This window comes from Eubalaena glacialis, chromosome 7 (genome assembly GCF_028564815.1).
Source record: "Eubalaena glacialis isolate mEubGla1 chromosome 7, mEubGla1.1.hap2.+ XY, whole genome shotgun sequence".
Classification (NCBI taxonomy): Eukaryota; Metazoa; Chordata; class Mammalia; order Artiodactyla; family Balaenidae; genus Eubalaena; species Eubalaena glacialis.
Window position 1 is genome coordinate 61,062,214 of NC_083722.1, and position 15,683 is coordinate 61,077,896.

Consider the following 15,683-nt stretch of genomic DNA (forward strand, 5'->3'; position numbering starts at 1 on the left):
TAGTGATGTTGAGCATCCTTTCATGTGTTTGTTGGCAATCTGTATATCTTCTTTGGAGAAATATCTATTTAGGTCTTCTGCCCGTGTTTGGATTGGGTGGTTTGTTTTTTTGATATTGAGCTGCATGAGCTGCTTGTAAATTTTGGAGGCTAATCCTTTGTCAGTTGCTTCATTTGCAAATATTTTCTCCCATTCTGAGGGTTGTCTTTTCGTCTTGTTTATGGTTTCCTTTGCTGTGCAAAAGCTTTTAAGTTTCATTTGGTCCCATTTGTTTATTTTTTATAAATTTATTTTATTTATTATTTTTGGCTGTGTTGGGTCTTCATTGCTGCATGCGGGCTTTCTCTAGTTGCGGTGAGCAGGGGCTACTCTTTGTTGCGGTGCGTGGGCTTCTCATTGCAGTGGCTTCTCTTGTTGCAGAGCATAGGCTCTAGGCGCGCGGGCTTCAGCAGTTGTGGCTCGCAGGCTCTAGAGCACAGGCTCAGTAGTTGTGGCGCACAGGCTTAGTTGCTCCGGGGCATGTGGGATCTCCCTGGACCAGAGCTCGAACCCGTGTCCCCTGCATTGGCAGGCAGATTCTTAACCACTGTGCCAGCAGGGAAGCCCCCATTTGTTTATTTTTGTTTTTATTTCCATTTCTTAGGAGGTGGGTCAAAAAGGATCTTGCTGTGATTTATGTCATAGAGTGTTCTGCTTATGTTTTCCTCTAAGAGTTTGATAGTGTCTGGCCTTACATTTAGGTCTTTAATCCATTTTGAGTTTATTTTTGTGTATGGTGTTAGGGAGTGTTCTAATTTCATTCTTTTACATGTAGCTGTCCAGTTTTCCCAGCACGACTTATTGAAGAGGCTGTCTTTTCTCCATTGTATATTCTTGCCTCCTTTATATAAAAATAAGGTGACCATATGTGTGTGGGTTTACCTCTGGGCTTTCTATCCTGTTCCATTGATCTATATTTCTGTTTTTGTGCCAGTACCATACTATCTTTTTTTTTTTTAATAAATTTTTATTTATTTATTTATTTATTTTTGGCTGTGTTGGATCTTCGTTTCTGTGCAAGGGCTTTCTGCAGTTGTGGCGAGCAGGGGCTGCTCTTCATCGCGGTGCATGGGTCTCTCACTGTTGCGGCCTCTCCCGTTGCGGAGCACAGGCTCCAGACGGGCAGGCTCAGTAGTTGTGGCTCACGGGCCTAGCTGCTCCGTGGCATGTGGGATCTTCCTGGACCGGGGCACGAACCCGTGTCCCCTGCATTGGCAGGCGGATTCCTAACCACTGCGCCACCAGGGAAGCCCAGTACCATACTATCTTGATTACTGTAGCTTTGTAGTATAGTCTGAAGTCAGGGAGCCAGATTCCTCCAGCTCCATTTTTCTTTCTCAAGATTGCTTTGGCTATTCGTTGCCCTGATATTACTTTGACATGTTAGCAGACTGATAGCCTCACGTCCAAATGGCACCAGGTTCTCCTCTAAACCAGCTGCTAAATGGACAGAAGGAGGAAAAATCACAGCCACCTTATTTATCATTTTTCCCTAGCAAGAAGAAAAGTTTTGTTTTAACAAATAATGATTTATTTTCTGATTCTCCATGTAATACTGTGAATATTAAAACTTTAATAATGGCACCAAAATGCTAATCATGCTTAACATCAGTTGAATTCATATATGTTCCAGGCTCTTTGTTAGCACTTTCACAAGCATTGTCTCACTTAGTCCTCACCACATTGCTAGGAGGTAGGTACTGTATTCTCACTTGTTTTGCAGAGGAGAAACTGAGACTCAATGAAAAGCACATAATTTATCCTGGGTCACATGATAAGTAAGAAGTAAAACTAGAATTTGAACTTGTAGAGTTTGATTTTAGAACCAGCAACCTTAACCCCTACAGAAGAGGCAGAAAAAAGATACTTGTTTTGTTACTCTACTTATCAGTGAAACTGATCCATTTTTCATGCTTACACCAGTTACATATCTTTTTTTTTTTTTGGCTGCGCCACGCGGCATACAGGATCTTAGGTCCCTGGCGGGGGATTGAACCCATGACCCCTGCAGTGGAAGTGCGGAGTCCTAACCACTGGACTGCCAAAGAAGTACCCCCACCCCGCCCTTTTTTTTTTTTTTTTTTTTGGTTATATACCTTCTAAGGATTGACTTATTTTGCCTTTTCCCCATTTTTCTTACTGTTGAATTAGGGAAGATTCTAGAGAATTTTGATATTTCTGCATGGTAGAAGGAATCTAGGTGGTCAAAACTGGTCAGAAAGGAGGTCAGAATTATTGCTATAAGGGAGTAATTTAACTTAAAAATGTTATTTAAGCATCTATCCCTGTTAAGCATGGATGTTTTCATTGGCTGTAAATTTTTAAAATTTCCTTTAGGGTGACTGGGAATTTCAATAAATGCAGTATATATCAAGATGATTTTGTTGAGTGAAAGTACATTTTAGTTGTTTAGAAGTCAACACATATTAGAATAATGTCTAAAAACAACAGCAACCATGTGCTGGTATTGTGGGAAGATTCCTGGATTTACTGACCAAGTTTGGGATGGGACTTTGGGCAGGTCACATTCCTCCCTGAGCCTCATTTTTGTGTCACAGAGTGGAATAAACTCAAGAGCATTGTAAAGTACACTTTTCTGTTGTTAACCAGTTGCCACTTTGTCTTCTGTGCATTCCTTATCCCAGGATCTTGGAGGCTGCCCGATGTTCCCATTTGACTGATGCAGGCTTTACACTTTTAGCTCGGGTAAGACAGAGGTTTTACAAAATCAAACCAAACTCTAATTCACCTCCCTCAGTCAAAGTGAATTGGAGTGGTCTTGGAGTGTGCAAAAAACTACCTTCAGAAATGACAGGCACCAAGTAGAATGAAGTCCTTGGGGGGTGTGTTCTGCATTTTCCCCAGCAGGCCAGAAAGCTAGGCAGGTCCTGTACCAGGCGTGGACCTCACTCTCACTTGGTCAGGTGGGACCCCAAAGAGAGGAGCCTCCTCCCTGGCAGGAGATGCCCTTCCTCACACAGACCCCGACTCAGCCTCTCAGTAGCATCCCTCAGCTGGGCTGGGCTCTGCCTCTGCCCCCTCTTTCCACACTGCCCTGCCAGTGCCAGCCACTGTGGGGCCCCTGTGGCCTGCTGCCCAGAACCCATGTCCTCCTGGGGATGCTGATACACTCTTCCTCCTACCCCAGCCCTCCACCATCCCCACCGTGGCTGGGCGCCCACCCCCACGACCTCCCAGAGCCCATTCCATGGCTAAAATCTCTGTGCTGATACCTGTGAGCCACTGGGAAGGTGCAGACAACTGCCTTTCCAGGATGAGAGAAGGAAATGCAGCCCTAATGCCCATATTGAAAGTGAATATGATTCAAAGGGCACCTGCTCAAAAGTGCTGGCTCACTGGGTCACTTTCGGAACGGGGTGTCTTATGGACTCTTACGGACTTTTTCAGAATTGTCATGACCTGGAGAAGATGGATCTCGAAGAATGCATCTTGGTGAGTGGACTCCTGACAGCTCTGCAGGGCGCCCCTCAGCCACTGACAGGCGTAACCAGAGATGCCAACTGGCCATTGTCTGGACCCTCCTTACCCCAGCATAGGTGTCAGGGCTTGGGAACCTGTGAGGGCCACGGGGGGGGGGATGCATAAACTTTGGGCTGTTCTCAGTCATCAGAGTTACAGCCAAACATTAAAAAAAAAAAAGGACTCATTTTCACAAAACTTAAGGGAGAAATAAGCTTGCATGTCCAGTGATGAGGTGACTCTACAGAGAAGAATCTTGGGGGACCCTCTGTGGCCACTCCCTCTTTGTCCCTTGTTCCCCTTGGGGCACCAGAGGAAAGACCAAAGAACACCTTCACCTCTCTGGGAATGAGCAGAATTGAGGTTGTTGGTGAAGAGAGGAGCTCCCAGCCCGAGTGTGCTTGAGATGAGTTTTTAATTCTCTTTTGCACCTTTTGATTCTTGTATTCAGAAGAAGCAGGATTAGGTATTAAGTTCTGATGTACAAGCCACACTGACACCGCGTGTTTCTCTCCAGATAACCGACAGCACACTCATCCAGCTCTCCATTCACTGTCCTAAACTGCAAGCCCTGGTGAGTCCGAGCTTTTTGTGACGTTACTTACCTCTTAGGGATGAAAGAACCCCCGTACTACGGCAAGAACCTTTCTTTCCATAGGGTGACATCATTCTTGGTTTCAAAGGTCTGTGCGTTGGGCTCACTTGGGAGGCAGGGTATCTAAATGTCACTGCTTTCATTTTAGGGTGTGAACCTAATATAGGGACCAGCGTCCTTACTCAAATTCATGTTCATCATGTTGGGTATAGTGAAAGTTAGCACGGTTAAAATCAGGCCATCCTTATATTACATTTCATATCTGCTCAAATATCTATGGGGGGGAATTAGAATATACTGAAAGATCCAGAATGAGCAATGAAAAGTGTCATTGACACTCTTAGCCATGCAGACATCGCATGCATGTTTCCCATCCGGCTGCTGGACGTGAAGCAGGGGTGGAGTCCCCATTCGGCTGCCTGCTCCCACCAGATACACTGACTCACTGAATCCCAGCACAGCCCTGTGATGCGGGCACCATGGACATCCCTATTTTATCAGTGAGGAAGCTGAGGCTCAGAGCGGTTAAGAAGCTTGCCCAAATTTACACAACTGCCCAAAGGCCCCAGATCTCGTGGCTTCCGTGGGGTCTGGTCTTTCCACTGCCCTGAGATACACGACAGATTTTTCTTAAGCCAGCTCTCTCTATCCCCTTTGAACTTGCTCTGTCAGCAAGGGCTAGGATTTTATAACATCATTAAAGCTCCATTTGGCCTTGAGTTACTCTCCCCACCAGTTTTCCTTATTTCCACATTCCTTCTGGATGCTTCTCCCTTAGGCACAAGTGTGCTGGGCTTTGGACAGCTCTGGGACTTTTGAGTTTGGTGTCAGATTTCAGAGATAGTCAGAAACCTACCTGTTTCCAGATTCTCTGCTGAAAGTGTTTCCCTCTACACACCTGCAGATAATTTTGTCGTTCTAATGTCTTTACTCCCAAATTAGTTCTGATCTGGTTTTATAATTGATAGAACCAGTTGTCGGATGTGCTTTCTCCACCCCTTGTCCCCGTGTCCCTGTGTCCCTGAGATGGCCTGCTTCTCAGAGGTGTGGGGAAGGTTAGGAGCCCCGTGCTTTGTTTCATGTTTTAACCTCCCTCCTCCCTGTTGCCCAAGGGCTCTCTCCCCGACTCGGAGATACCCTGGACTTGGACTCCCACCCCTTCGGCAATGTCGTCTCTTGTGTGCACGGGACAAGGTCTTCCACCAGCTCCCTAACTCCTGCTTCCTCAGGAGTGCAGGCCCACCTCAGCGACGGGTCAGGAAATGTCTTCCAAATAGTGTTCTCCCCAGCGGGGATTCTGATGACTGAAATCTTCTCCATCTTCCCCGACATTCATACAAGCTACTTCCAGAAAGGGGACTTAGAGTAAAAGATAAACTATAATAAAAACCAGAAGTCCAAGATAAGAGCCTCAAATGAAAAAAAAAAAAGAAAAATACCTGGAGGATTATTAGCAGAAAAGCAGGGAAACAGTTGCAGTTGAAATCTAAACTTAGCTTTGGAGATGCCTAGTAGCCCACACAGAAAAGGGAAATGCTGTGGATTAAATCTGATTATATTCATCAAATTCACTCTACAAACATCTCTTGAGGACCACTACACGCCGGGCACTGTTCTAGGCACTGGAGAGCGAAAAGATCATTCATCAGAAGAGACAGACTTTATCGTCACTCAGAAATTGCACAGCAGTGTGTGTCTGGATCCTTGTTAACGGACACTCCAGGGACTCTCCCTGGTACGGACATGGTAGCAGCGCCTCTGTCAGCCCCCAGGTAGAGCCAAGGGTGAGTGGAAGCGCAGGGTTGTTGGACGTGCGTTTCTGCCGCTGCAGGTCTCAGAGCACAGACGCGCAGTCTTGGTGCGGGGCAGCCCGGGTGCGCCTGGGACACACGCATAGGAGCAGCTGGTCCCCACCTCCCTGGGGGAGGGCCAGACAGTGCTCTCCATGCTGGAGCCGGGGGTCCACCCCAGGGAGTCCTCCCCCAGCCTGGGGAGCTCAGAGGAGCCAATGCTGTTGGGGCAAAGCTCCATAGATTCAGAATTTTGAAATCTGGTTTTTAGCTTTTACTAAAGATCTGCAAGTAGGAAGAAATGAGGAAAGTGACCACTAGCCCCGAGCCAGGTAACTATCACACCTCATTTGCTAAACTTCAGTTCCCAGGTTCTTCTTTACATGTGAAGGCGGCAAGTGTGCACATACCCCACCCCTTCCAGGAACTGCTCTGTGATCCTCAAGGGAGGAAGGGCCTTGTACTCTCACAAAAACCAAATCTAGAAGGCTGTTTTGAAAGGGAAACTGATCATGTTTCTTTGAAAATAAGTCGAATATACAATTGCAAACAAGGGGAACTCCACATTCAAAAGAACACAGAGGAGTTCATGAAGTTTGCTCAAAGGAGGTTAAGGATCCTCTTTGTTACTTCAGTTTTTAGTTTGTAGGATGTCATCAGCAGGTTCTATTGATAATTGGGGGGCTGGTTTCCTCTTCAGTACCAGAGCCAGTTTTTTTGACTTTTAAAATCATATTGGGCTTCCCTGGTGGCACAGTGGTTGAGGGTCTTCCTGCCAATGCAGGGGACACGGGTTCGTGCCCTGGTCTGGGAGGATCCCACATGCCGCGGAGCAACTGGGCCCGTGAGCCACAACTACTGAGCCTGCGCGTCTGGAGCCTGTGCTCTGCAACAAGAGAGGCCGCGGCAGTGAGAGGCCTGCGCACCGCGATGAAAAGTGGCCCCCGCTCGCCGCAACTAGAGAAAGCCCTCGCACAGAAACGGAGACCCAACACAGCCAAAAATAAATAAATTAATTTTAAAAAATCATATTAATGCAGCTCATTGGTCCTAGAAGCTATCTAAGCATTTTAGCTATTATTTTAAAGAATAAAGAATTACAGCCAATAAAGACTATATTACTTTCTTGATGCCACAGAGTTTTATCTCTCACCCTGATTTATCACAGCCTTTAACAGTGAGATTTATACCTTCATATGTTTTCTTGTTACTAATTAGTGCCCTTTTCAGCTTAACAAAGTCCCTTTAACATTTCTTGTAAGGCAGGTTTAGTGATGATGAACTAGTTTAGCTTTAGCTTGTCTGGAAAACTTCCCTCTCCTTCCATTCTTTTTTTGTGGCCACGCTGTGCAGCTTGCGGTATCTTAGCTCCCCAACCAGGGATTGAACCTGGGCCCCAGCAGTGAAAGCGCTGAGTCCTAACCACTGGACCGCCAGGGAATTCCCGTCTCTCCTTCAGTTCTGAATAACTTTGTTGGGCTTAGTATTCTTGGTTGGAATTTTTTTTCATTTCTGTCAGCACTTTGAATATATTGTGCCCCTCCATTCTGGCCTGCAGTTTCTACTGAAAACCCTGCTGACAGTCTTCCGGGGGTTCCCGTGTGTATAACAAGCTGTTTTTCTCTTGCTGCTCTTCAGAGTCTTTAACTTTTGACATTTTAATTGTAATGTGTTTTGGTGTGGGTCTCGTCTTATTTGGAATTCTCTGGGCTTCCTGAATCTGGATGTCTGTTTCCTCCCCCAGGCTAGAGACGTTTTCAGCCATTATTTTCTCCGTTAGCTTTTCTGCCTGTTTCTCTCTCTTCTCCTTCTGTTACCCTTATAATGAGAACGTTAGTCCACTTGATATTGTCCCTTAAGTCTGTTAGGGTATCTTCTTTACTTTTTTTCCTTCTTTTTCTCTTTGCTGCTCTGATTGGGTGATTTTCACTGCCATGTCTTCAAGTCACTGATCCTTTTATCTGCTTCATCTAGTTTGTTCTTGAAACCTTCTACTTTTTCAGTTCAATTGTATTCTTCAGCTCCGTGACCTCTGTTTGGTACTTTTCCCAGATAAGGGCGTAAACTCCTGTCTGGGGGGATACTGACCAGGGAGAGTGCAGAGATGGCATGTACCTGCACCTACCTTTGCTGAGAGCACATCTGTAGGCCTCTAGGTGTGTACCAGACCTGAAGCCTGCCCTGTAAGCTCCAGGACAAGCAAATAGGCCTCTTTCCCAGAAAGGCTGGGGGTGTGTTTCAGCCTGCTGTCTGTAAAGTGCCCTGGGGGTGGTAGCCTGCCAAGAACTCTTTCATGTTAAAGTCCCATAGGACCCAGGAATACAAGCTGCCTTCGGCCATCAGGGCCAGGTGAGCAAGGAGCATCCCATGGGCACCTTATACAAAGACTGGGGCACCAGAAATAAAAACCAGGTCACCAGGCAGATGTAAAAGCTCCCCCCTGGGAGATACTGGTGCTCTGGAGCATGGCAGAGGGGAGAGCAAAGACAGCATCGGCCTCCAAGGCCTCTAGAAAGGATTACAGTCAGCCCTTAGATGTGTGTTTAATTAGAAGCCTGTGCCCCTCGCTGCAGCTGTGATGACAAGCTCATAGCCCTCTTTCCGAGAAGGACGACTCCTGGGTGTTTTCTCTTGCCGATCGCGGGACGTGGGAGCCAGTGAGCAACCTCTCCACTGGTTACAGTGCCGTGGGGCCCTGCAGGCCAGGAGATGGACGTGTCCCCTGGCAACAGCTGCAAGAACTGGGGCACCAGACACACGTGGAACTCCCCCGAGAGAAACAGAGAGACAGAGAATGAGGATGGCACCTGGCGCGAGGCAGAGGCAGGGCCGGGAGAGCATGCGAGCAGTGCTCACTGGGAAGGAAGCAGCCCAGAATTTAAAAAAGAAAATGTCACCCAGTGGCTGGAGCTCGGCAGAGGGAATGTGCAAAGATGGCCCCCGCCCATCTCCAGGCCCTGGGGGCACCCCAGCAGGCCCCCCAGTGTGTCACCTAGCAGGCGGGCCTCCCCCACCCGGGCTGGGCTCCCCTCCATCAGCTGGGCCCTGGGGGTGGGGAGGGCCCGGGCGTGAAAGTCCTTTGGATTCCTCCTCACACTGCTGTGGTCTCTGGGTCTCACGGAGGTCAGCGCGTTGGTTTTTCCAGCTAGACGTTCAGGTGCCTGATGTGGGGTTAAACCCTTCACTCCTCAGTGAGAAGCTCCAGGTTATGAGTTCCCTCCTGCCCGGGGGTCTCTGCGCTTGGGGCCGGGGTTCATGACAGACTGTGGCCCAGCCTCTCCTTCCGCTTCCAAGCGGGCCTTCTCTCATCTGCCCAACGTGGAGAGTCGTTCAGCCAGTTTTTATGTTTTTTTCTGGAGGAAGCTGTTCCCTGTGTAGCTGTAGATTCGCTGTTTGCGGGAAGAGGTGAGTTCAGGATCCTCACGGCGCAGACCACCCTCTGCAGTGTCGGTTCCCATCTTTACCTGGCGGGAAGGTGAGAGAAGCCGCTGCCCATGGGCCCACAGCTTTGTGCTCCATCCTCCCACTGCTCCGTGGTTCCCAGGGGCGCTGCCTGGGCCGGCTTCCCTGCTCTTCCTGGGCCGTGAGCCTTGGAATGAGAGGGTCCAGCAAACATCTGTGCTTCCCCTCATTCCAGAGCCTGTCCCACTGTGAGCTCATCACGGATGATGGGATCCTGCACCTGAGCAACAGCCCTTGCGGCCACGAGAGGCTGCGGGTGCTGGAACTGGACAACTGCCTCCTCATCACTGACGTGGCCCTGGAGCACCTGGAGAACTGTCGTGGCCTGGAGCGCCTCGAGCTGTACGACTGCCAGCAGGTCACCCGCGCGGGCATCAAGCGGATGCGGGTAAGTGTCGGGCAGCAGCCACACCTGGCAGTTTCTCAGCAAACGACAAATACACCAAGAATCAACATCCATTTTCTACATTCTGTCCTGGGCCAATAGTTACACAAACTATCCTCTTAGACTTCTTCTAAATTTCCTTATTAGACCCCACCCTGGAAAGAGTCAACTTCTAGAATGGGTCTGGGTGGAGGTTCCATGTGGTCTGTTGATTAGCAAACTTATTAGAAGGAAAGAGACTTAAGGCCATTATCAGTAGGCTTGATCTTTGCTAATTTCTAGGTATAAAGTGTCTTAATAACTGTGGCGTTCTTTCCGCATGTAGTTCACCTGCATCATTCTTGAATATGCTTTAAGTTTAGGCAACTTTGCACTTAGACCCCTAAGCAGCCCCAGGTGCTACAGCTGTTACATCTCTACTTGGTTTGCACACAGGGACGGTGACCACCCCTTTGTGTTTAAAAGGTGCCGTTTGGGGAGACGTGCATATCAACAGGAGCAGCGTTAGTGCACACCAGAAATTCTGTTGGGACTATCTGCCTAATGGTAGAATGAACTAGATTCTATAGGAGAACTGTGGGCTTTTCTAGGATTATGCCTATAATCCCCAAACTATCTTATGACTACACTTCTCCTTTCTACTTTCAGGCCCAGCTCCCTCATGTCAAAGTCCATGCCTACTTTGCTCCTGTCACCCCGCCGACAGCAGTGGGAGGAAGTGGACAGCGGCTATGCAGGTGCTGTGTCATCCTCTGACAGCAGCTGCCTAGCCCAGGGCTTCATGAGGTGTCCCTTCCTCCCGAGGACCCGAGTCTTTTGATGTACTCCACCATCATCCAAATCTGTTGATTCTCCATTGGGAAAGGCATTTACAGGTAAAAGACTTCTGCAGGGACTGCAGTAACTCTCGTGATAGTTTTTACCTTTATTCTGCTGTGATGCAATCAATTCAAAGCCTTGTGTCAATTAACACAGGGCAAGAGTGGTCATAGTGCAGCCAGGACCATGCAGGAAACCTGGATCTCTAGAGGTGGGTGCCTCCCTAGGTACAAAATTCCTGCCCTTGGCTTTGTCAGCATCCTCAAACAGACCATCAGCGTTAGCACAAATTGAGCAGAAAAATAAGCTGTTGATTTTCTACCTGATACTTCAGCCAGTGGCCTACTTTTATTCACAACGATTCCATTTTGATTAGCAGGACTTCTCCACTTTGAAGATTAAATAGCAACTTTATCAAAGTGACTATACTGCAAATTCATAATGCCCGACAGTTTTCTATGTAGTGACTTACGTGGAAGGCAAGTTAATAGGTTTCCATGAGACACCAAAGAATGAGGACTCTAAACAGGGTGGAGCAAGGTCTTCACCCTTCTGTTTCTGTCAACTTGTCATATATCCTTTTGGGGACCAAAAACTAAACAAAAGCAACTCAGTTTGTGTTGCCTGATTGGAAATCATAAGCTCTGGCGTAGGCTATGGCACATAATGTGTTGTTGTTATAGAAAAGCTATAATCATGTCATGTCTCACAAACTTTGGGGGACCTTAAAGAAACAGAATTAAGGCTCAAGTTATCTATAATATAATCAATTAAAAATAATGGATGCATGTAGAATGGGTGTGATTTTTTTCCAAGTTTATTTTAAAATCTTAGAAATCAAGTTACACCAGGACTATTTAAAAATTTTACACACTTAAAACTAAAATCAGTAAAGTGTTGGCACCTTTGAGACATATAAAAATGAATAAACCATTGCAATGCTTAAGTCAGAGGGTTTTATTGCTATTATCTCATGGCAGACAAATCTGAGCAAAACCATCTTCCAGATTCAGGCGTTCCTAATGTTACCTGAAATCTGATGAGATGACCTGGTTTCTGCTCTGTGCTGTCCACATTTGTGACCTTCACTGCATCTCTGTGTTAATGGTAGCCAGCCCTTCTTAGTAACCACTCCCCAAACTGAAGAGCCCAGAGTTCATGAGAAGCTGAGGGAAACAGCAAAAACGAGAAATTTCCCCATGACCAGCAATACTTCTAATTGGGTTAGGGTTCTATTAGGTGGAGAGTTTTAGAAGCATTTAGGATGCAAGGCCTCAGCTGCATTCTGGGGAGAGAAGGCAAATAGATGGATATACAACTCCATAAATCAATTAGCAGGATTATCAGAATAAGCATTAAAGTCCTGATGATTTTGCTGCCTTATTGTGTGTATACCATAGCAGTTATTTAAATATACATTTACACCACTGTGTGGGGGAAAAAATGGCTGTTGCAGGAAGCTATGAATATAGTTTCTATTTTAAAAATTTAAATGACCAGGGCCTTCTATACATTATCTCTTTTGAGCCTGGACACAACCTCTCACAGCTACTGGACTCTGGCTGAATGACGCTGGACCGCATCTACAAAACAGGAGAACCTCTGTTAAGAAAAATCAGGTTTGCTTCCCCTTTAAGTGTGGCACAGTCACTGGATAAGCTATCCTCAGTTGCATCAGCTTTGAGGAAACAAACTGAAAACACACACCCGCGTCAGCTCTTATAACAACATTGGGACTGGTGTGTACTCAGAACATACACAGTGAACTCCTTGATTCTATGACATGAGGTGACACACTGGCAGGAACTTGGATTTTAAATGAGACACACATTTGCAAAACAATCGGAAAACATTTATTATACTGAAATGTGTACATCCTACTATTAAAAAAACAAAGTAGCAAATTTGCTGGTGCCATAATTTAACCTGTTTCACTGGGAGAGACTAATGTTCAATGCTGCTTGGTGTCATTTCAAGTTTGATGAGCTTTTAATTATTTTTACCCCACTTGTAAAACCTGATGAGGAATTCAAAATAGCACACAGCATTAAAAATGACATTTATTGTTCCATAAATCTTGAGACTCAAAAAGGAATGCTAAATAGACAAGCAAAACTCTAAAACAATTAAGAGAGAAGCTCACTTCTTTCCCAAATGACTGACTGGTACAGAAAACATGTGGTCATACAAAAGCAAAGGGAAAATGACGGAAAGGAAAGCTCTCCTGCTTTAGGGTCTATACAAGTTATGGATATTTTCAAACCAAAGATGGACTATTTAGAGACAGTACTTTTTCATATCAAATAACCCCCTTTATGAATAAAACGTACAGTGCCAAAGCTTTCACCCACTGAAGTAGTTTTGTCTTCTGGGAGAGATTTTAAACTCAAAATTACCCATTCCTATTTCTGCCTGAACAAAGATAAGGATCAAATAATACACTCAAAACCAAGACACTGGATGAACGGACAGAGATGGCATAATTAAAATGGAATCGAAGTTTGAAAAGAAAATTGTGTCTAGTACACCACAGGCCTCAAATGCTTGCTGATGAATTTTGGGAAGGCTTCGGGTGAAGAGAAGAGATAATAATGATTGATAGTAGAAAAAATTGCAAAAACAGTGATTCCCTTTGGAAAGTATACTGGCCAACAAGCATTTGGTTTTGTGAAAGAGGCACTCTTTTTATAGAAAAAGAAGCTATTATGTGGTGTATAAAAAAGTCCCTAAATAATCACCAGAATGTTACCCATGATTGTACTAAAGCTCCATATTAGGGAAGTGTGAGGAATTTTGATGGTACAATATAGTGTTTGTGATGTCTAGTGTTTCACAAATAAATTTCAACTCTTGATAATGAAGACCCCTTAACACCAAGTCAGAAACCATCACACTGTTTTCTCCTGCTTGGGTGTATTTCCAATGTTGGGGACAGGGCTTTAAAAAAGTTTAACAACAGTATGGTGCAGGGTGGGGTGGGTGGTCAGAGACAGAGAGAGGGAGGAAAAGGAGAAATAAAACCACATGAGTTTAAAAGGCATTGGGGCTTCAAAAATGAAAACCAGAAACAAAATGCTAAAAATGGAAGCAGAAGCAAAAAGTTTTTCAGTAAATCTGTGACAAAGCAAAAACACAAAAGTCTTTGTACCTATTAGGATTTACACTGATCCTCTCACCAAGGTACTCTTGATAATGCAGTTTGCTTCACGCCCGTCTTCCTGGCTTGGGGCTTCCCCGATCTGGCAAGATCACGGCAGACGCGCACCCTTAGACGTGATTTTTTCCAAGAAGGCGCCAAGCCTCTCTCCCCTGACCACTGATCGGCCCGTATCAGCGCCGGCCTCACTCTCTCCACACGTGGATTCGGCGCTTGCCCCGCAGCAGCCAGGGCCCCCCCGCCCCCAGGTCAGCATAAGGTCCGGGCAGCAGAAGCCGAACTGGCCCAGAAAGGTAAATGCCCACAGTACATCTTTACATTCATTTCCAAACCGCATACAGTGTAAAAAGACAGCGAAGGCTGCTTCTAGGGACTGTGTCTACTGGCCTCTCTGGCAGAGAAGCAGGCGGCCTACCTGCACCGGGGCCCGACGTGCTCACCGTCCCGGGGTGAGGCCGCGGCAGTGAAGCGAAGGAGACGTGCCTCTCATCCAGTTCGTGAGAAAGGTCATCCTGTGTTTTCAATATGAAACATTTCATACGGTAAAATCCAATCCCAAGACTTCTTGGATTCAGTCTTCACACACTTTTAAGCGTAACTTTAAACTGGTGCTGAATAGAGTTCAGACGTCAAGACGTCACTTCAAAATTATGTGGACGCCACCGCCGTTTTCAGCTGCAGAAAAAAGAAAGGGACGTTACACGCAATTTTTTACCAGGCTGGAGAATCAAGACTACGTTGAACGCTCCTAGAACTCTACAACCCCCCGCCCCAGTTCAGAGGGTACCTTTAAATATTCTAGAGGAAAACAAGCTAACTTGCTCCAGCCCCTCTTGCCTATGGCAGCGTCCCGTGCACATTCCCTTTGCCCGCCCCGCCCCCCATTTGAGGGCAAGGCGCAGGGCAGAGACTATCCAATAAACTGGGTGCTTACATCCACCTTTTCTGGAAATAATTTTTGAACTCCTCAAAAGTAGATCTGAAACGTTTTAAAAAACACATCACTACTTTTGCGCGCTGGCCTAGTGTTTCTCAGGAGATGGCGAGAAGCAGCAGTACAGGTGTTCATCAAGGAACAAATGAATTTTTCCGTAAGGACCAATGTCTGAAAACAGTACGCTGAGCGGGGCGGGGATGTCCTGTGATGCCTGATACCAGAAACCCCATCGCCTTCACAGGACGCAGCCACACGTTCACTGTACGAACTGCCTCTTTTATAGACAGTGTGAGTTTTGCAGAGTAAAAACTGCATTGTTTTGAGAACGAAAAATTGAGCCAGAAGGGTACTAAGCTAAACAGGTCTGTGAAAAGAAAAGATAAAGTGGGCCAGTTCACAGACTAAACAGCCCTGCAGGTAACTTGGTGGCTTACGAGACATGTCAGGCACAGGGTGAAGTCCTAACTTCAGCCCCTCCCTTCAAGGTGGGCTGCTCTCTTCGCGTAACTTCCCAGGAAAGGGTGACTCGTGACATCGTGCTCTTTGAGGTGCAGCTTTAGATCTTAACTCATCAGACTTTTAAAGGTCTCTTCTCATAGTAACTTCACATTTAAAAAACCCCTCCTTTATCCAGCCCTTTAACTGGAACTCTACTGAACCCCATCTGGGCCCGCTCTTCACATTCTCTCCCTCCATAACCTCAAGAATTCCTACGGCTTTGAGTCACGGCGGACACGCTGAAGGCTTCCAGATTTACACCTCAAGCCCAGGCCTCTCTTGCCAGCCCCAGCCGGCTATGATTTCCACGTCCTAAAACGGAAGCCTTGGCCGCTTCCCCCAAGCCCGCCTACCTCTCCACCGCGACCACCGCCTGCCCAGCTGCTCCTGTGAGAGTCACAACCACTCCTCCCTCCAATGTGGAGCCCAGCAGGGCCCTGTCTGTCTATCAGCGTCCAAGATCCCGTCACCTCTCGTCTAGATGACATCTCCTGCCTCCAGTTTTCCCACCTTCTCATCTG

At 46.6% G+C, this 15,683-nt stretch overlaps 2 protein-coding genes across 6 annotated transcripts in view; one reads left to right on the forward strand and one right to left on the reverse strand.

Annotated features, from left to right (window-relative positions):
- FBXL2 (F-box and leucine rich repeat protein 2) overlaps nt 1-15,683 on the forward strand; it is a 93,034-nt gene that overhangs the window by 75,124 nt on the left and 2,227 nt on the right. For 2 of the 4 annotated variants that reach the window (XR_009701580.1, XR_009701581.1), the window contains exons 11-15: nt 2,685-2,745; nt 3,448-3,492; nt 4,037-4,093; nt 9,542-9,754; nt 10,400-10,626. Coding sequence is in view for 2 of the 4 variants with exons in the window: in XM_061196471.1 (XP_061052454.1) it covers nt 2,685-2,745; nt 3,448-3,492; nt 4,037-4,093; nt 9,542-9,754; nt 10,400-10,507 (484 nt within the window). In the remaining 2 variants the exon portion in view is untranslated. Of the gene's footprint in view, nt 1-2,684; nt 2,746-3,447; nt 3,493-4,036; nt 4,094-5,226; nt 5,893-9,541; nt 9,755-10,399; nt 10,655-15,683 lie in introns of those variants that run through there. The other 2 variants (XM_061196471.1, XM_061196472.1) reach the window with 2 other exon arrangements.
- UBP1 (upstream binding protein 1) overlaps nt 11,936-15,683 on the reverse strand; it is a 68,050-nt gene continuing 64,302 nt past the window's right edge. For both annotated transcript variants that reach the window (XM_061196468.1, XM_061196469.1), the window contains one exon: nt 11,936-14,402. In XM_061196468.1, coding sequence (XP_061052451.1) covers nt 14,365-14,402 — 38 coding nt within the window. In that variant the 3' untranslated portion in view covers nt 11,936-14,364. The remainder of the gene's footprint in view (nt 14,403-15,683) is intronic.